Source organism: Protopterus annectens, chromosome 16.part0, assembly GCF_019279795.1.
Source record: "Protopterus annectens isolate FY-2018-M chromosome 16.part0, PAN1.0, whole genome shotgun sequence".
NCBI lineage: Eukaryota > Metazoa > Chordata > Ceratodontiformes > Protopteridae > Protopterus > Protopterus annectens.
This window is the reverse complement of record NC_056750.1, coordinates 376106838-376127867: the sequence shown is the minus strand read 5'-3', so window position 1 is coordinate 376127867 and position 21030 is coordinate 376106838. Positions and strand designations below refer to the sequence as shown.

Genomic DNA, 21030 nt, shown 5'->3' with positions numbered 1-21030 from the left:
ACATTTTACCATTATCAAACACATAAAGGAGAATAACACTGGGAACATGAGCCACAAAGAATCATAGAAAATGATGGTATATATCACATGGGATCACCCAATACCAACAGTTCAAAAGATTGATGCTAGAAAACTGGATATAGTGGTCCAAGAAAAGAAGACAAAAGTAGCACTGATCATTGAAATCGCCACACCCAGTGACTACAGTGTCTTGTGTACAAAGAGACCCAAAGTCATAACATACCTTGATCTGCAGGCAGAAACGAGAGCATTGCGGAAGAAAGATACCCAGACAGTTCCAATAGTAGTAGAAGCAACTGATCTTATAAAAAAAATTTACAATCATACATAGATATGTTAGCAATTCATGTAACAGTATGAATTGCAGAAGGAGTCATTACTGGGCATATTGCGGGTGCTGTGAAGAGCACTTTTGGCTAACATCAAAGAGTGAAACAATACTAATTTCATGAACTTTAATCGTACTTTGACTTAGGAATGGGATCCATTCCTGTCATGGCATTAGAAACCCAAAAGACTTAGAGAAATTACAAACAAGAATAACCAAATAAATGACTGATGTCTCAGAAACTTCACCTTCAAACCTAAAACCATATTTATTATTATATAATTATTGTTAATGAAATCATAAGCCAATTCAATGTCCCCATTATATATCAAAAATAAATCATCAATGTAATGATACTACCTGTATGCATACTATCAAACAATTGCTATTGTAAACATAATCTTGCTCAAAAATTAGCATTAATAGTGGCAAAAGGAGCACCCATAGCTGTGCTCACTAACTGATGGAAAACTTGATCATTAAATGCAAAAAAAAGTTATCATGCAGACACAAACGAATAAGCTCAACCAAAAATGCAGTAAAATGACAATCTTGAGAACAAAATCTAGACACAGCACTCTGTCCATCAGTGAGTTTGATACTAGTTTACAAATTCTGAATGGCAAACAGCATCTTTAATTGTGCCCAATAAGTCACAAGAATCCTTAACATATGACGGCAAAGCTAGTGATTTTTGCATTACATAATGACTCATGACTCATCCTACAGGTTGGGGCAAAGCATCCTATGAGGTGACCAGGGGGATTACCTACACTTTTGTGTAATTTTGGAAGACAACAAAACACTGCTAATCCGGCATGTTCACACAATTAGCATAAAAATAACCAAATGCATCTCCTCCAAAAGAGTTGTGGTGTGCAACAGTTCTATCAACTCAGCATTAAAAAGGGAAATGGGGTTGCTGGCCAACTCCATAAAATCATCTTGTACTCCCCACAACTTTTAAACCATCTGCTCATATTGGACCTTAGACATGACTACCCAGTTGCCCCATTTATCAGCTTGCTTGAACACCTGAACACATCATTTTTAGTCAAAGTTTTTAAATGTTTCAAAGCCTCCTATTTATTTTTAAGTTATATTGATTTCTCAATTTTAAATTTAGACTAAATTTGTAGTTAAGTAGATTATAGTAATATTTCAACATGCATTATATTATTGTAGTTTATTTATTTGTTTGTGTATTTAAGGTTTGGAAATGTATTTAATATGTTGAAAGATTTATTATGGCACTGTGCACTTTAAGGACTTAACTAATGTTAATTATAAATTAATCAAAGGGGTTTTGTTTTGTATAAACTGAGTAAATTTTTACTGGTTAATCGTGCCCTTTGTATTTCTTTGGAATAAAGTGGAATCCTGCTCCTCAGATTGGCTTTTTTTTTGCTGTTTTGTTTTTCTGGTGTTTTTATGGCTAATATCAACAACCTCATAAGTCAGTGAATCATTAAGACTTCTGCCACACATATTGAAATACTGGTGCATATTCATCACCACTAGATATCTACCCTTATCAGAAATTTAAAAAAAAATCTTTACATTGTTCCAAACTCTTCTGGTCAGCCCACTGTGTTTTGATCAAATTAAAATTGGTGAAGCTGTGTTTATTTTGCAAAATTTCAGTACTGATTCTTAACTTTTAAAAGGCTTTTGCAGAGGTGCTGGGGATTTGTTATCTGGTATTTGAATTGGTTTCTGAATAAAGCTGCTGTTTTTAATTGTTGCTGTGGTTTGTGCCTACCTTCAAAGTCTGCAGGTTTACTTCCACACACAAAGAAACCACATTCTTGCAAATCAAACTAAAACAATGAAAACCTGTCACCCACATTGTATTTGGACACATACAAATATAGTCACCTGACTACCAAAGGATTCCAACTGCACCCAGTGGCTGGAGAAGCCATCAAGCTACAGAAACAAGCAGGACAGCAATTAGGATCCACTGATATGATCCTCTCAGACATCAACTAATACAATAAGGACACTGAGCCATCTGATACTGGGGACCATCATAAATAGGCCTAGGAGCTGGATGACAGCTAAAAGGTAAAGGTAGCAAAGTTTCAGTTCTAAGACACTCTGGCTCCTACATTAACAATTCAAGCAAGGTAATTTGGCAGAAGTGAGAACTGCAGCGGAGACATTTCTGAAGCAAGCATTGGTAGCAGCCATTCCCCTACTGGATGGCATTTTTCAATATTTTCAAATGATGGACAAAACATTACATAGTCATAAATTATCTGCTGATGATTTGTTTAGCAGCTGCCAGCGATTTTCTTCCTGAGGCAAAGAACAGAAATAGTAGCTGACCTTCTGAAATTAAAGTACTCATTTTAGATAAACTTTGAGCTACTGATGCACGTTCATGGCGTAAAATGAAAGCAGTGAGATAGATGGACTAGTTTATAAACAATTCAGAGAACACTTTTTGGAGAAAGTGTGTCACAGTCTCAAGGTACATCAAATCTTTTTAAAATAACAGACATGATTTCCTACACAAAAGAGCCTGAAGCTCAAAGATTCTTTGGGCATGGGTGATGGCATGGTCATCAGAAAAACAGCATCACTTAAGAGAAACTTCAGCGGGCTTGATGACAAATGGATAGAACTGTCAATCTTGAACTTCATAATCTATGGAAGTGAGGGTGTCTTCAAAGGAGGAAGAAGATCCAGTATTTCTTTAAGTAACTGCTTGACCAGCTAGTGCTGGTTCACAGTTGTACCTCCACAAGGTCATAAGCAATAGATATATCAGTCACGTGCATTCTGAAAGATGGAATAACTAGGACCTAAATAATATATCTAGCCAGAGATAAGTGTAAATCACAATCCTACTGACTGAGGAAACATTGGCAACCTCTCTGCATAGACAGAAGGCTTTCTAATAGCTTTAGTAAGTTTTAACATTCCAGTACATTAAAAAAAATCTAAAAATCTATACCAGGATCCACAGCCTGTGTAAAAACTAGTCATTTCCTAACCAGGAGGGTGAATGGGGAATTCACTTGCTTGCATTTTGAAGGGTTCCTCTTCTGCTGGAGACTCAGGACTCCAAAAATAACACACCACTATCATCAACAGACAAGTCTTTCTTCTTTGAATTTTATGGTGAGAAATTAATGAAAAAAAGGTATACAGTAATGTCCCCAGTATTAAAAGAAAAAAGGTGTCTGCTGTTGTCCTGTACCTGCCCTGACACACTGAGCAAAACAGAAAGCAGTTTGCAGTCTTTTAGATATTAAGCAGACTGGTCTATAGGGTGAGCCACTGCTGGAAGATCCTGACCAGACAAGACTCTTAAGTCGACAACTACAGGGCAGGACTACAAGAGTGGCTTAGACAGAGTGGCAGCACATTCTCTTCTCCTAGGAAGTAAATAGTTGAAAGTGTAAACCTGAGTACAGCCTACTGACAACTTGCATCTCTCTGCAAAGACGGTACAAAGATCACCTGATTGTCAATTGTCTAAAGGCAATAAAGACAGTTTCCAGCAGCAAGTGATTTATGTGACGCTCCTCTCTACTTAGAATGGGACAATTTTCTTCAATAGAACAAAGGACACAAGTTAAGCAAAGTAAGCACCATATCCACCAGTGAAGTATCCATCTTAAAGATCTGACACAGGTTTGGCTATATAGTGGAAGAACAAGTGTTATATTTGTGGGGTGAGTCCACAATTCCAGGTTTGGCAACAGGAATTTGAGACTACTAGAAGACCCATGAGTATGTGGACACTCTACAGACAATGACACCTCACATTCTACAGCAGTGCAACACCTGCATCCTCAAGCACGAGAGAAGTACTGTGAAGACCGTGGCCTCTATCAAGAACAAAAGGAAAGTCTATGTCTGCCCATCCCCCACTGTATCTTTTAGGATTACAGAAACATGGCCACTTGAGTACTCTCCACTGGCAGGAGGGATCAGAGGGAACTTCTCCCCACTTATGAAGTACCTGAGAATACAACTACAGTAGCAGACACTCCAAGAATGCTAGCAGGAAATCCCACTGCAGGGCCACAAGGAGCCACAGTTCATAGGTTCATAGGTTCATACTAGGCTATCTGCCCTAGGGCATTTATAAGCCTAGCCAGAGTGTGTGTGGCTTTCACCACCCCTTAGGATGAGAATACTATACCCATTAGTTTGCTGTGCCTCTGCCCAGCAGTGACACAGAGATGATTCCCGGGGTAAACCTACGATCTCCCATCCACTCGTCAAGATTTCTCTTGAACAGAGTCAGTGAGGGGCTCTGCCTCACATGGACTGGGATTCTGTTAAAACATCAATCACAAGTTTCAAACCCATGACCCAGCACACTATAGTCAGAACAATATACCACTACACCATCAGAATTAAGTTCAAGTGTGAATACTTAAGGTCATTCTCCTGAAAAGTTTTCACCACAGTGACCAATACCAGCCTGCAGAGGAAAGGTCAAACAGTTGCACCTTGTAGTGAAAGTGGTGTTTCCCCCAAAAAATAACTTTCTGTGGAGACCCCACAAAAACAGAAGGTGTCCATCATATCTATTGATTAAATCCAAACTCTCTGCTGCAGTAGCAGAAGGACCCACTGGAGTGACACGACTTAGAATCTGACATTTCAAGTATGCTTTTTGAAGTCATTGAGACCCAAGAGGGGATACACACCTTCCTTACCTTTGAAACAAAGAAGAGACAGGGATAAAAACCCAGGTATTGTTCCAAATGAACAGCTGCAAAGGCCCAATTGAAGAATACTGTCTGGGTTTGTCCCAACAGCCCTACAGAGACAGCTTGTGAATGAAACCCTTTGTGGAACAGGACCATCTGTAATCACATAAAGAACCTAATGGTCTTCCATGATGGCCAGTTAAGTAAGACTGCACTTGAGAATTACTCCTTCCCACAGGACAGCTACATACAGTTGACAGGGCTGTAGTTGCTGGGCTAATGGAGTCAATCTCTTGGAAGACTTGGCTGGAATACCATAAAAGTAATACCATCTACCACTTGAGAGCCTTCCTTGACCTGTGAACAGGCTTCTCATTATTATTAGGACACTGGCCTTATCCAGAAGAGAAGGGGAGCTGAGGCAGGTCATAGATAGAAGACCTTGTTGTTAGTGATGATTTATTTTTTCTTGTGGAAGTCAGTGATCAGACTGTTTGAAAATGGCCCAACAGAACATACCCACAGATGGAAGTTGACATAGAGAATGGCCTGTCAAAGCTCTTCTTTGAGGGAAACATTCCTTACTCCTATCCTGTGCAGGCACAGGCTTTACTGTATTGCAGCATGGTATCCCACAGTAGCAGACATAGACAGTCTTGACCAGCTTTTCCTTGTGCCTAGACAAAGAAAAGGAAAAACCTTACCAAGTATGTGCTTTCTTATCACAGACTGGTACTTGACAGGTAAGACAGATATTTAGGGAACCAAAACCCCAGCTAGGAAGAGGGGGACACACTCTTGCAACCTCAAAACTCCCTGTTAGAAGGTGAAATAGTAGCGTATTGTTTTGTTTTTTTGTTGGGGGGTAATCTATGCTGGACCAAAGATAACACAAAGTTCACACAAGGATACCTACTTAGCACATCACTCCATTCTGATAGGGGACTTGAGAGTGCAATCTACTTCTTGAGAAAGTATTACTCAGGTAATTCCCGGATGCACATAATATGGCATCCTTAGACTTAGTCTCCATAGATGGAATAATGCAAAAGACTTTCCACCTGCCCATATATGCTTTCAGACTTTTCTATAAGGATGGAGGGGGGGGGGGGTCATAGGCCAATCTATGTTGGACATCAATGTCTTGAAGGTTTTTCTAAAGGAAAGGTCATCTAATGCACACCTGTAAGAGCTAGGTGTCATAATCTTTATTGGTCTTAAACATATAGGCCTTTTTGTCCTCAATCCTCCTAGGATGTTTAGAGAAAGCACTTTCCACCCAGCTTTGGACTAAAGGACTTTCTTCTTTTAAGATAAGTGTGGTATGAAGCATGCAAACAGTGCATTGTAGGTGATTTCAGGGATGCACCTGACAAAAGAGATGCAGGGACTTGCAAAACCTGCAACAGGTCTGGCACTGACATCAGACCATGTTCGATAATAGTGTGCTGCTCTACCAGCAAAATTAAGACCCCATAAGATCTAAAAAAATATAAAGAGCCAGAGATGAAAGTTCTGGTACACAGGGACTCAAAAGACCTTCCTCGTCCCTAGTAATCACGTCCTTACAGATCCTGGGAAAGCCTAGAAGAAGAGGCCTCTTTCCTGAATGCTACCACCAAGCTTTGTTAGTGACTCTCAAGGGACTGTTTGTGGGTGAGGATCAGTCATGAATGTGTTCCAGCTGTTTAATGTGAATTGGACAATGCTTGCATCTTAGGAAGCACCTCCAAGGTGACTTCTAATAGTGCACCTCAAAGGACCCCTTGCTGCCCACGGAGATAGAAAAAAAGGGCAGGATCTGAGGGCAATGTCATGATATAGAGAGAAAATGAGGCAGTTGTACAGACTGATTTACCTCCAGGAGGGTGTAAATTATACCTTTCTCCACTTCTGACACCTTATGTGGATTATCTGGCACAAGCCTGGGGCTGCACAAGGAATGTTCTGTGAAACCCTTTAAAGGACAGTCGCAACTGGTTCATTATTCTTTGGCTGGATGGGTTGAAATTTTTGCACTTATAGAAGAGTCATACTTTATGCTCTTCTCCTAATCAGTGAAGGCAACGTCAGCATGGATCATGGCTCATGACATGATGGCCATTAAAATACTTTGAATGCTTAACTCATGAGTCATCAAACACAGACACTTTACAATAACTGATGCTGGGGTGCAGATATGAACTGTGCAAGTCACTGAAAATAACTGACAGCACAGGGTATAGGCACTGTCTCTTAATATACAGTACGACAGGACATGTTGAGCAGGGGAAATGCATGTATGCAAACATAGCAAATGCTATAGAAAATTAGCTGAACTGAGAGGAGAAGAGAAAAGGTGGTAATCCATTAAGTACAGAAGAAGTAATTAGGGATCTGGGGACCCAAGTTGATAGCAATCTCTCATTTGACAACCACGTGGCCAAAGTGGTTAGAAGAACATTTTATATAGCCCACCTAATCATGAAGGGATTCACATCTAGATCAGGGGAGGTCATTGTGCCTCTTTACTCATCCCTCATCAGGCCCATAATTGAGTACAATGCCCCTTTTGGGATGTACCTTACCAGACACCTGCAGCAACTGGAAAGACCCCAGAAGTACCTCACCAAGAGGATCAAAGGGCTCAAACAGATGCCATATGCTGCCCGGTTAAAGAAACTCCATCTCTACTCAGTGGCATACCACCTGCTCAGAGGCGATCTGTGCCTGACGTATAAAGCCATGTCCAACCCGGAATTAATGGACATGCTGCACCTCAGAAAATCCAAATCCCATCGAGCTACGTGCACGAGACTTGAACCTCAGCACTGAAATAAATAGGACATGCTGGAGGGACAGATTCATAACCCAGAGGCTCCCTTCACTCTGGAATAAAATCCTAGTCCAGGTTAGGCAGAGTCCCTCATTGACTCTCTTCAAGAGGAATCTTGATGAGTGGATGGGAGATCATAGGTTTACCCCGGGTATCACTTCTGTGTCACTGTTAGACAGAGGCACAGTATACTAACCTCAAAAAAGGGCATAGCAAAATTAATTTAAAATGGGTGGCGAAAGCCAAACACACTCTGGCTAGGCTTATAAATGCCCTAGGGCAGATAGCCTAGTATGAACCTATGAACCTAAAAGATATCCCAATCATTCATCTACCAGTAGAGAGTCCCTTACATAATTTTTAAAATCATGCCTACACTCACCGGGTTCCAGGGGCCATCCTGTTTCACATATCTCTTTACCTTAAGAAGGTGTGTAGACTTCATTGCGGAAAATGATGATCTTGGGAAATGGGCATTGATGAACTGCTGGTGATCAGTAAAGGCTTTAAGGGCTTTTTATTGAAGGTGGCCCAGCTATCACACTGGCTCCCTGCGTGACAGATCCCCAAAACAAATAAATGCTTCAGATAAGGGAAGGAGGGATAAGCATAACACAAGCACATCTGCTGCTGAGTTTGGCCAGTGGTGACATAACCTAGGTTAGTACCCACAATTAATAATGAAAAAGAAAAGTTTCGTTTTCCGAATTCAGAAGGAAGCTTACACAGCAAGGCTGGCTGACCACTGAAATTTGCAGACAAATGGACTAAGGAGTAGTGACCAATTGTTCTTGAAGATGCAGCAAAGACAGACAGACATACTTCTGGATGTTCCTGCTGGATATATTGGGTAGTGTCTTTTACACACACACACACACACACACACACACACACACACACACACACACACAGATCTGTCTTATACCACCAGAAAAAATCAAAACATTTAATTTCAGAGTAAAGTTGTAAAGTTAACAAGTACACATAAACTGAACTGTTCTCCCTCTGGTTACACAGTTTTTTTTTAAGATATTTCTCTGAAAGATGAAAAAACATACTATTAGCACAATATGAAACTATAACCAAGGAATATGGAGAACTATCCAGTTCACAATTTGCCCAAAATTCAACATTTATAGGAGAAAACAGAAAACGTAGAAATAATCAGCTCATAGTTTGCCTAACTCAATATTTCATGGAGAAAACACAAATCAGTATATGTATCAACTCCACAGAACTTTGGTGTAGTAATTAGGTACATACACTATGAAGCAGCAGTGGGGAATTGATACAGTGTATGCTGCATACCCTGCAATAGATAGTTGCTTCACACTACCTGACATGTTAAAATGTAAAAACTGACTTGTGACTTAAAGATAGTGTTTCCCAGACTTTTTTTAATTTTATGTCTGCCAAGTAACATACCTTATCACGTTCAAACAGCTGCAGGAGAAATGTGGCAACAGTTGCTGTAATCCCAATGAAGAGGTTAATCACAATTAGAAAGACGTAGGCTGTACTGGGGACCTCAAACCAGAATGAAGCTGGATACATGATGGGAGTAATTGACCAGCTAGGAAGATAAAAAGACATAAGTTATGTTACAATCCATTAAGAATGTTTCCCCTTTGTACACAAACAAAACACACACACACACAAAGTGAAGGTCTACAGATGAGTTTAAAGCTCTGGGACTTTGAGATATCTGACCACTGTTAAGTATGTGCCCATTTACACATCTTAAATATACGTCTGTGTTTTTGTTCAAATGCTGGTTATATGAGTGATTAGTGTGGCACTGCATCTTTGAGAGTGTTATCCTTAGCAGGTAAAAATATTTATAGTGTCTTATCTAGTTGTTCTTGCTAGCAAACAACTTATTTAGTTCCCACATGGAGGGATCTAAGCATCCTTCTTAGTCAATGTGCTCTACTTGCTAAGGGCAAAGGCATGCCCATACATGTTATAAAGTGCTACTACAAGAAGATAACTACATGCACCAACAGTCCAAGTCATAAACTTGGGGACAGAAAAGTAAATTTTACTACCCCCACCTGAAATGTCAGCCCTTGCAGGACTTCCATTTTGAATTCATGTGTGGATATGGAGAATATGTTGACCCTTTAATAAATGTGAATAAATGGGCCTTGGACCAGGCAGTAATGGCACTAATCTGTTACATATGATTAAACAATCATTGCAATCACTCTGGTGTGTTGTGGCCTGATAAGAAAAGGAAATGAACTGTTTACAACAACAAATGGCACCTTGAAACTGGTATTCTGGCACTGTGGTACCACTGCCATCCTGCTCTAAGACAAATTAAACAAACAGCTGCCAGATGACTCAGTTGATGGGACAGTATGACTCAGTTTTGACACAGTACCCGGTAGTTCTTGGTTAAATAACTTACTGAGCATACTTTTCTTGAAAGGTGTGTTCTAGAAAGTAGTGACAATATCATGACAGGGCTAAGTATAAATTAAGATAACACCATGAAATGAAACTTGGACTTTTTTTATTTGCATTTGTTAAGTGGGGGACTAATCCACATAGATCTTTTGTAGACTCAGCCCAGTACCGCATTCTGGTTAGATGACTTGGCCAGAGTCATAGGCTACATAAATGGAGGCTGAAGGGGTCAAACCACATAGCAGAGGAAACAGCTGGTTAAGAGCTCACAGTTTTAGCCCTCTATGTTATCTACTAGACCAATCTTGATGTTAAATGTGACGGCGTTTATGAAAAATTTACAAAGGCACAAAGGATCATTAGTTCTAAAATTCTTCAAGTTGTAATAAAAGGCACAAAGGTTCAGTAGTTCTAAAATTCTTCAAGTTGTAATAAGAAAGAGAATGAGTAATATATATGGGATAAATCTTCTTTCATATTAGAAAAACTTCAGAGAGAAGTAGAGAAAGATGCTGCAGTATAAAATGTAAGTCCAAGCATATAACTGGTACTACTTCAGCAGGAGAAAAACCCTCAAAAATGTCTGGCTGTGTGTCTCTTTCTCATTTCACTGTCTTTTAAAAGAATTATACTAAATAAATTGCAAACATGGAAACTACAATCATCAGTTTCAGAGAGGGAGAGAAAGCACTTCAAGAAAAGAAAACTGGGTAGTAGCAAAGGCCAAGGCCTTTGTACATGGTACACATAGCACAGCATTTTTACTTGGCAAAATAGACAACTCCTTCAGATAAGAGAATCAAAAATACTGATGTCCAAAAGGTGACATGTTAAAAGTTTGTTCATTCAGCCACAGAAATGTCAGGTTACTGTAAATCAGAAGGCCCTTATTTTGTCAGTGGGTTCAGTCTGAGAATAACTGATTGTAAGGAGAATATTCAGAAAAAAAACCTGCTTGGTCTAAATAGGTACCGCACTGATGATTATTACCTCTCTCTCTCTCTCAGTGTGCATCACTGTAGACTTATTGAATAGAAGAAATTGGAGGGAAGGCACATAAATGCTTCACTTTCAGACAAGGACACTGCCAGAAAACTGTAGACCCCAGTTCAAAGAGCCAGCATGTGGGAAACTTGGAATTTTCAGCAGAGATAAACAACTCTTTTTCTGGAACACTCAACTGAATGATTTCCTGAACAACTTTTCCAAGGGTGTCACAAAAAATATTGATTTACCTAAGAAGAGGTCAGCCAATAGACTTGGAAGAAAAAAACACTTGGTGTTAAAGAAAGGCTATTGCAAGCACCCAAGTTCTAAATCTCATTGTTTTCTTGAACTCTTGAATCCCTGTTATGCAGCTGAGACAATTACTGTTGTATGCATCTACTGATTATGTAACGTGCACCAAAACAATACCCAAGGGGTAGGTGTGCAGTGGGGTATTGGTGCTAAACTGTTCACTCACTCAAGCAGTATAACCTCCTAAAAAAGCATCTCCCATGCTCTACTTTGCAAACAGAATACTATGACTAGGTTCTAGACCTGCACCATAGATCATTAGTGGGATACATGTCTCTGTAACCACCTTCCTGGGATGGCTGAGCAAACATGGGCCTATATATTTCCCTCTCTCACATCAGCTGACCACAGACACTTGTACTGCTAAACGAATATGAGACTCCAGGAGCAGAGTTGTACATCACTGCCATATCTTAGTGGTATCACAGTTCTTTCCCTATGATGATATTGTAAATTACTACAATACCTTTCAACCTAATCTGGGTGATCCCCAAGAAAAGGTAAACATGGAAGGTCTCTATAAAAAAAGTACCACCTCAGCTGTTAAAAATGCAAGTAGTAAAGAGAGATTCTCTGAGAATCACACATCTGTGTACATGGAATTATTCAAAGCACCCCCCCCCCAGTTGAACAGCAGAGGGTGAATGTCACCATCGTCTACATGGATGCACTAAATCTGTGCTGCTCTTCTTCACTAAGAGGAATGCTGCTAAAATCAGTACGCTGAGTATCTCTTTAGAAGATCAGAGACTAGAATCAGATTCTTCATGTCACCCAAGAGGCAATTCCAGAGTGAATGAGACCCTCTCATATACAGATAATCCATGATCACTTCCATGAAAGCCAAAACATCAGGATGTTCAAGAAACGCCTACAGCCCATCTGGTAACAGAATGGCTCTGCACTGTGAACCATTCAGTACTAAATAAAGAAACTGCATTTAAAGACAAAAATTACGACAAGAACTAGCAACCAGTCACCTGAGATGTGGCAGGCCCTTTGAGAATACAGTCCAATGAATTTCACCTCACTCAGTCTAAAACCAAGCAGCAAAATGGGCAAAAACTGCTCAAAAGCAGAGGTAGTGGAAAAAACTTAAACTTCAACAAAAAAAAATTAGCTAAGTGCTTTCATCCCTTAAATGACAGGAACTTCCTCAGAGTTGCATCCACCAGCTTCCACATAAACACACATTATTTAAGATCTGTGTGGCATAGTGGGTTAGTGCAGTAGGCTGTAGTTGACAAGGGCCCATGTTCGAAACCTGGCAGAGGTGATTATTTACACCCCCTAGGATCCCACCTGTCTCCCTGCTAGACAGGGGAAACAGTTGCTGACTTTGTGGGAACATGGGCAAAATTCTTGGCTATGCTTATAAGGGCCTCTGGGCAAATAGACTATCATCATCCTATGAACCTATAAAATGTATACACCCTTCCACCAATCAAATGCCTAGAATAACATTAATAAATTAAAAAACACATACAAAACATTACCATTAATCAGTTATAAAATGCATTTACAGAATAGGCTTCAACTGGCAGTTTGGGAAACTAAAGGTAATTCACAGGCATTCAAACATTAATATTAATCACAATATAGAAATACATACAACCTCCCACTTTTTACTGCAGCCAGCCCTAATACTTGAGCATTTCTAAAGCTATGAAAAGCATGTAACAACACATAAGTTATACCTAATACTCAAAGCATTTGTCTAGTAAATGGAATCTAACCGAATCCTAACATGCAGAAAAAACAAACAGGACATTCATCTATGATGTCAACATACCTGCTGCACAAAAACAATCTAGTTTGTAAAACAAAGAAAACAGAAGGATTGTACACAGAGCTAAATGAGCTACTTTACACCTACCATGTAAAAAAGAAAAAAAACAAAAAAATATCCTTGTTTTCCTGCTTTTCTGAACTAGAATAGTCCAGTCTTCAGATTTTGCTGATCTCTGGGCTTTGTCTTAGTTCCTGTGCTATCCATATCCTTATTTGGAAAAGAGGAAGCTTCTTTGTTCACCAGTGGGAGTGGGGAGCACTGAGCAACCTATTTGTCCCTAGAGGATTGGTCCCAGCCCAGCAACTTGTAGTTTATTGGCCATTTTGGGTCAATTCCTGGCTCTTTTCAACCCCCTGCTATAAAGCCCGTTTTTGTGCACTTTTTCACTTGTAAAAGACTCAACACAGCTCCTCGTGGTGTCCTGCAGAGTTCTAAAGCAGCAGAGAGTGAAAGAGTGACTTTCCTGGATTTATAAGTATTTTTATCTGGCTTTCGCTTTAATTACAGCATCTCGACTGCATTTCGCTTAAAAAACAGCTCTGCATATTGTTTTTACTGTACTTGTGTTGAATTTAAACTGTTAGCACTTTAAAAAGTTATTTTTGTTTAATTTGTTAGGCTAACACACTCAAGTGCGCTAGCCATTTTATAGCATTTACTGTTTGCTACTATATCTTTTTCTCCTTTCTCTGTAAAAAAAGAAAAAAAAAAAAAAATCCTTGTTTTCCCGCTTTTCTGAACTAGAATAGTCCAGTCTTCAGATTTTGCTGATCTCTGGGCTTTGTCTTAGTTCCTGTGCTATCCATATCCTTATTTGGAAAAGAGGAAGCTTCTTTGTTCACCAGTGGGAGTGGGGAGCACTGAGCAACCTATTTGTCCCTAGAGGATTGGTTCCAGCCCAGCAACTTGTAGTTTGTTGGCCATTTTGGGTCAATTCCTGGCTCTCTTCAACCCCCTGCTATAAAGCCCGTTTTTGCACACTTTAGCGCAAATTAGCGCAAAGTTGCTCATAGAGCAGTGCCGGTTAATCAAGTTTAAACTATTTCTGGCTCCGTAAAGACTACTCTTCAATTTTTCCCTTAGAACTGCTCTACTTGCAATCTAAACAGCCTATACTCTAACTGAAAAGCTCAGCACTTGCTCCTAAAGCATTTTTTATACAGGTAAAGCACTCTTAAACAAAAGAAAGTACTTCATTCACCTAAATTCCCTTGAGTACCCATTTCCCTATAGATCCTTTCTGACTCAGTTACACAGCAATCTTTTTCACTATTCTAGCATGTCGAAGGGTCAGTTGCTGGCATCCTCTCCTGTTCAGCTGGTGAATCTGGGAATCTTGAGGCAATGTTACAATTGCCTCATGTACACAGACAACTCTCTCCTCCTCCAAACAAATACAAATATATGCGAGAGATGCAACTATATAGCCAAACTGGAGGCTAAGCTCTCTCAATTCAGTACTGGCAAGACCAGTCAGGAGGAGAAGGTAACCACGCACACCACAAACCCAGTCTCACATAGAACTATCACAACTGCAAACCAAACACATAAACACACAAAAACATACTCGGAGGCACTGATTAAAAATCTACCAAAACAACAGAGGCCTCCAAAGCAGACACCCAAGCAACCGCCACCTCAAGAAATAGCACATGCAACACATAGTTCACAAAGTCAGTGTGCTAAACAGTCACAGCCCTTAAGGCCAAACAACATGCCAGACACACTTGTAATAGGTGACTCCATAGTCAGACACACTGACGTCCTGCTCACCAGACTGAACAAGGAAAAGGTCACAGTAAGCTGCCTGTCGGGAGCTAGAATCCGCCACATAACACAAGCACTCAGGTCACTCCACAGCAAGTACAAATATGACTCAGTCATTGTACATGCCGGTGTGAACGACCTGAGACGTACCTCCCTGGACTACATGAAAAGAGACATAGAGGAGCTCTCTGATTATGTAGCCCAGGCCGGTATGACCCTGACCCTGAACAGCATCTTACCCTCTCCAAGAATGATGCCACAATACAAAGACAAAATGATCAGTTTTAACAATTGGCTTAATTACTGGTGTCATTCTAAGGGGATCCAATGTCTGTCTGCTTGGGATGACATGCTCGACAAGCCACGCTGCTTCGCAAGGGATGGCTTGCACCTGTCACCCCTGGGCTTCCGGATATTGGCCAAGGCTCTTGCCACCCCCATAGTGTCTTTTTTAGGCAAGGCTCAAATGACAAACCTACCTCCCTAGAAAACACAAGTGGAAAAAAAATAAAGGTAATGCTGCTCAATGCCAGAAGTCTAAACCTCAAGATGCACACCCTCAAAGCCCTCCTCAGTATGGAGAACATCGATGTCTGTGCAGTGACTGAAACCTGGTTCAAGGCTCCTGAGAGCACCCCAGCACTATCAGGTTTTACCTCATATCATGCTTTCTGGCCCCAAAACTTGGGCCGAACCACAAAAGGAGGGGGAGTATTCATATTCATCAAAGATACCCACACCTCCAGGTTAGTGGCAACGCACGAAGCATCGGAGACCATCCAGGTGCAACTAACCATACGCAAAACTGCCTTACAATTTGTAGCATGCTACAGACCACCCTCTCAAACTCAGGAACCCCACACAGCCTTCCTGAAGACACTGGAGAGTATGAATGTCTCTCCAAATACCATCATATTGGGAGACTTCAACTACCCAAACATAGACTGGGAACATTACTCAAGCCCAAACACCCTAGCCCAAAGGTTCCTAGAATTCATAAACTCAAATGCAATGGAACAACTAGTCACCATTCCCACAAGAGGAGACAATATACTAGACCTGATCATCACAAACATGGGGACAAAATGCTCCACACCGGAAGTATATCCCTCATTAGTAAGATCAGACCATAAATTAATCTCACTGGAAATCCACATCCTGCCCCCACCCCCTGCACAAAAGACCACAGTGAAGAACGTCTCAAAAGCCAACTTCACACTTCTTAAGACTGAAGAGGTATCCATCAATGTCCCTGAGCCAGTGGAAACCACAACCCACACTGCTGAATCCTTTACAAATGCCTTCTACGGGCACCTTCAAGAATGCATGGATCATGCAATCCCAAATAAAACCAAGACCCATTCCCCCAAAGGCAGGCGCCCAGTCTGGTGGACCCCAGCCATAAACAAACTTTACAACAGAAGGAGGAAGCTACTACATGACAGAGCAAAATCCCTAAATGGGAAGGCATCTCTGATCAGTACTAGCAAAAAACTACGATCACTCATAAAATCATCCAAGGCCAACTTTGAGAGAAAAATCGCAAAAGACAATCACAAGGCCTTCTTTAGCTATGTTAGAAACCTGGGTGGAAACTCCCAGATATGCTCAGAGTTAGTCCAAAATGACACAAAATACACTGAACCCACCGACATTGCCAACATTCTGGCAGACAGGTTCAGTGCAAATTTCTCCTCCCCCTCCCCCCCAAAAGGAGAAATAACTATCCCAGCAGAGTGTAGCCTCCCTAACATCTCAGATGCCCAGGTGAGAGCCGCCCTCTCTAAAGCTAAAAACACAGCATCAATGGGACCGGACGGCATCCCGGGCTGTGAGCTACATGAACTCAAAGAGGAACTAAACCCACACATAAGGCTGCTGTTTAATCTTAGCCTTACTACAGGATACATACCCAAAGAGTGGCGTACGGCAACAGTGGTCCCACTTCACAAAGGTGGTGCTTCTACGGACCCTGGAAATTACCGCCCCATAAGCTTGACGAGCCTGGTCTGCAAAGCTATGGAGAGGATCATTATGGAACTCATAAACAAAGACATTGGGGACCTACAAACATTGGATCCTACCCAATTCGGCTTTGTCAAGGGCAGATCCTGCCTTTTGAACTTTGTCGACTTTTTTGAAACTGTCACTAAGGCCATTGATGAGAGTAAGGCAGTTCACACAGCCTACCTTGACCTTGCAAAAGTCTTTGACACAATACCCCACTCGGGCATCATAGACAAACTCACCAGCTTAAATGTAAACCCATATGTCACAAGATGGGTTGCAAACTGGCTCAAGGACAGAACCCACAGGGTCAGAGTTGCTGGAGCTATGTCAGACTCTAAGCCAGTCACAAGCGGTGTCCCACAGGGCTCAGTCCTGGGACCCCTCTTGTTCGACATTTATTTTTCCGAGGTACAGGCAAACATAGGAGGATTGTGGCTGACAAAGTTCGCAGATGACTGCAAACTGGGCGCCATAATTGATACTCCAGCGGACACAAACATCCTTCAGAGAGGCCTCATAGAAATGGATAATTGGTGCCAGAGCCATGGCCTTAAGCTGAACGCTAAAAAATGTATAGTCATACCCTCTGGGAAAAACAAGGTACCCACAAATTACCACATAGGTGGTAATCCATTAAGTACGGAAGAGGTAATCAGGGACCTAGGGACCCAGGTTGACAGTAACCTCTCATTTGACACTCACATTGCCAAAGTGGTTAGGAAGACCTTCTATATTGCCCACCTTATCATGAAGGGTTTCACATCTAGATCAAGAGAGGTCATTGTGCCCCTGTACTCTTCTCTTATTAGGCCAATGATTGAGTACAATGCCCCAATTGGGATGTATCTTACCTGACACCTGCAGCAGTTGGAAAGACCCCAAAAGTTCCTCACCAAGAGGATAAAGGGTCTTAAACATACGTCATATGCTGCCCGACTGAAAAAACTTCAGCTCTATTCAGTCGCATACCGCCTACTCAGAGGTGACCTGTGCTTAACGTACAAGGCCATGTCCAATCCGGAATTAATGGACATGCTCCACCTCAGAAAATTCAAATCCATCAGAGCCACGAGAGCAAGAGACTTAAACCTCAACACAGAAATAAATAGGACGTGCTGGAGGGACAGATTCATAACCCAGAGGCTCCCTACACTCTGGAACAGAATCCCAATCCATGGTAGGCAGAGCCCCTCACTAACTCTATTCAAGAGAAGTCTTGACGAGTGGATGGGAGATCGTAGGTTTACCCCAGGGGTCATCTCTGTGTCACTACTAGACAGAGGCACAGTAAACTAAACCCTAAATGGGCATAGTATTCTCATCTTAAGGGGTGGTGAAAGCCACACACACTCTGGCTAGGCTTATAAATGCCCTAGGGCAGATAGCCTAGTACGAACCTATGAACCTATTACTCTCTGTCTTTGAAGATTCTCATTCAATAGGGCACCCATCCACAGAATTGTCCTCCTACCTGTAAAAGGATCCCTCAGCTAAAACTTCTCAGAAGTTATCAAAGGATGGGTCCATTCATTGCAGATCACCTTCCAGCCATTTCAATGTTTGGGGACCACACATAAAGAGTGGATCTGACCTGCTAGCTTCTAGTTCTTGCCTGCAATAAGCAAAATATCAAGGCAAGGAGGGTCTTCCTTTATAAATTCTGCAGAAAAAAATAGTACTGCATGAAAGAAAGAAAGAAGACACACACATTCACAGGGGATGGAGGGAAAGGTGCCACCTTGCTGAATGAGAAGCCCTGGAATACCCGTGGTAACAGTAGGTGCAATGTGTGTAAGGCACTTTTTTGAGGCTCTTATCCAGTAGGACGCTCATTGACAGAGCAAGGGATGAGCTATAAACAGGACAAAGATCCAGCACAAAGTGACCTAGCCAGCTACCTGGGGACCAGTGCTGGCTGGGGGCTCAGCCTAGCCATAAAACATCAAAGAAAGAAAGAAACAAACAAAAAACACAATAAAAAAAGTTTAAAAAAAATAAAATAAACCAATAAAACATTACAAAAAAAAAAAAACACGCTGACAGAAAATCTCCTCACTGTACTCTGGACCAGTCATTCTCAATGACTCACAGTCTTTGTCAATGACACAAACTTTCTGGAGCTCAAATCAAAATGTTCTGTTCCTTTTTGCCATGCTAGTGAGTACAGTACGTTTGTGCAGAGTGATGTTTCCTTTTTTTTTTCAGTACTAGTACAATTTACTATTATAATTATGCAGAGAGAGAGAGAGAGAGAGAGAGAGAGAGAGAGCAGGCAGGACAGTAGCCACAATTTTGCTGTAGCAGTATAACAACTAGTTATTATGGGAGATTGTAAAGCTATATTTTGCTGACGATGAATGAACTAGCAGCCTGGAGATCGCAAAGTAATATTTTGCTCTAGAAGAATGAGCAAGTACACAGGAAAGTGTGTGTGTAAATGTGTGTGTGTGTGTGTGTGTGTGTGTGTGTGTGTGTGTGTGTGTGTGTGTTAACTTTATACCTTTTCTTATTCCAAAAGCACAGTGCTGGAGCTCTGTCTGGCAAAATGATTTGCTTAGAGTCACACAGCTGGAAAATCAGGGCTACGGAAGTCAAACTCTATACCACAAGAATATAGTTCATAGCCTTAACCCTCTGCATCAACTGCCTGACTGAGCAAAATATTTTCTTGCAAAATGGTCCGGACTGCACTCAATGGAGAATAACTGGAATGCTTGAATTTTTTGTATCCATCAAAACGTTTAATAATGCCAAGCTTGTAAAAATACAACAAAATAGTGCAAACATGTTATTTTATCAACTTTATATAAGAGAAACATTTGAAATCTGTTCCTGATGTTTTGGGTCATTGTTTTTGATTCTTGAGCAAAAAAGGTGAGAGTGCAGAGGGGTGCTGTAGTGGGTTTTACTGTACGATTCTGACAGCAGCAAGCTGAGATACACTTCTAGCATACTATTTATGAATTTAGTCATTCACTTGAACTTCTGCTGATATCTGAGATGGCTGTAACTGACAGTTTTTCATGTATTTGACTGTAAATACTTGGTTCCTGCATCCCACAGTATTTAACAATTGTAGTAAATATGAGTCATGTCCTTTGGGTATGGTCATTGGTTTCCTTGTTTTGTTAATTATTAACAGTGTGTTTATTATTTTACTGTGAATAAACTGTTCAGTATGAAGACTATGAGTTTAATGTTAACATTTTAACTATGAATAAGTTGTTAGTTTGTGTTTTCCAGGCACAAAGGTGTGAAATGCACTGGGTTGGGCTTCAGCATTCTGGCTGGTACTTGGCTCAGCTCATTAAGGCTAATACACAATGAAAACAGGGGATTAATAAGACTAATGGTGATGAAGATCTATCCTTCGTAACAATTGATAGAGCAGATATTACTGTATTAGAAGCTGAAGATTTTTCAGAGCTGGCCAGCAAAGGTATTCTTGTAATTGGAGATTCAATTATTAGAGGAACTAATACTTATATCTGCAGAGAAGATAATGAACATTAAATAGTGTTATGCTTGCCAGGAGCAAAAATAGAAGATGAGAGACAAGCCTTGGAATGCCTTAATGTAAGGAAGCACAGATCCTTTTTTATTCATGTTGCCATAAACAATGTCATCCACAAAGATTCTCTGACTCTTAGTAGTGAACTGACAGCCGTCCTAGATAGTATAGCTTGTACTGGTGTCAGGACATATTTTTACAAATCACCTATAGAAAGGATAGTCAGGTAACTGTGAATGAAAAGATTTTTTGGGTAAATACCTACATAGAAAAAAATGTCCTGTTTTAAAAAATGGAATTGTGTACAACATCTAAGCCTAGTTTTGGGCACATGTGTTCAGACAGGATGGCATGCATTTGTCAAGATCAGTGAAGAGAGTTTCTGCAGCAGATATTTTG

At 40.8% G+C, this 21030-nt stretch overlaps 1 protein-coding gene across 1 annotated transcript in view; it reads right to left on the bottom strand.

The window, feature by feature from the left end:
• ABCA2 (ATP binding cassette subfamily A member 2) overlaps positions 1–21030 on the bottom strand; it is a gene marked incomplete in the record, with an annotated part of 2505641 nt that overhangs the window by 376949 nt on the left and 2107662 nt on the right. The window contains 1 exon segment of the mRNA XM_044058216.1: positions 9266–9413. Coding sequence (XP_043914151.1) covers positions 9266–9413 — 148 coding nt within the window.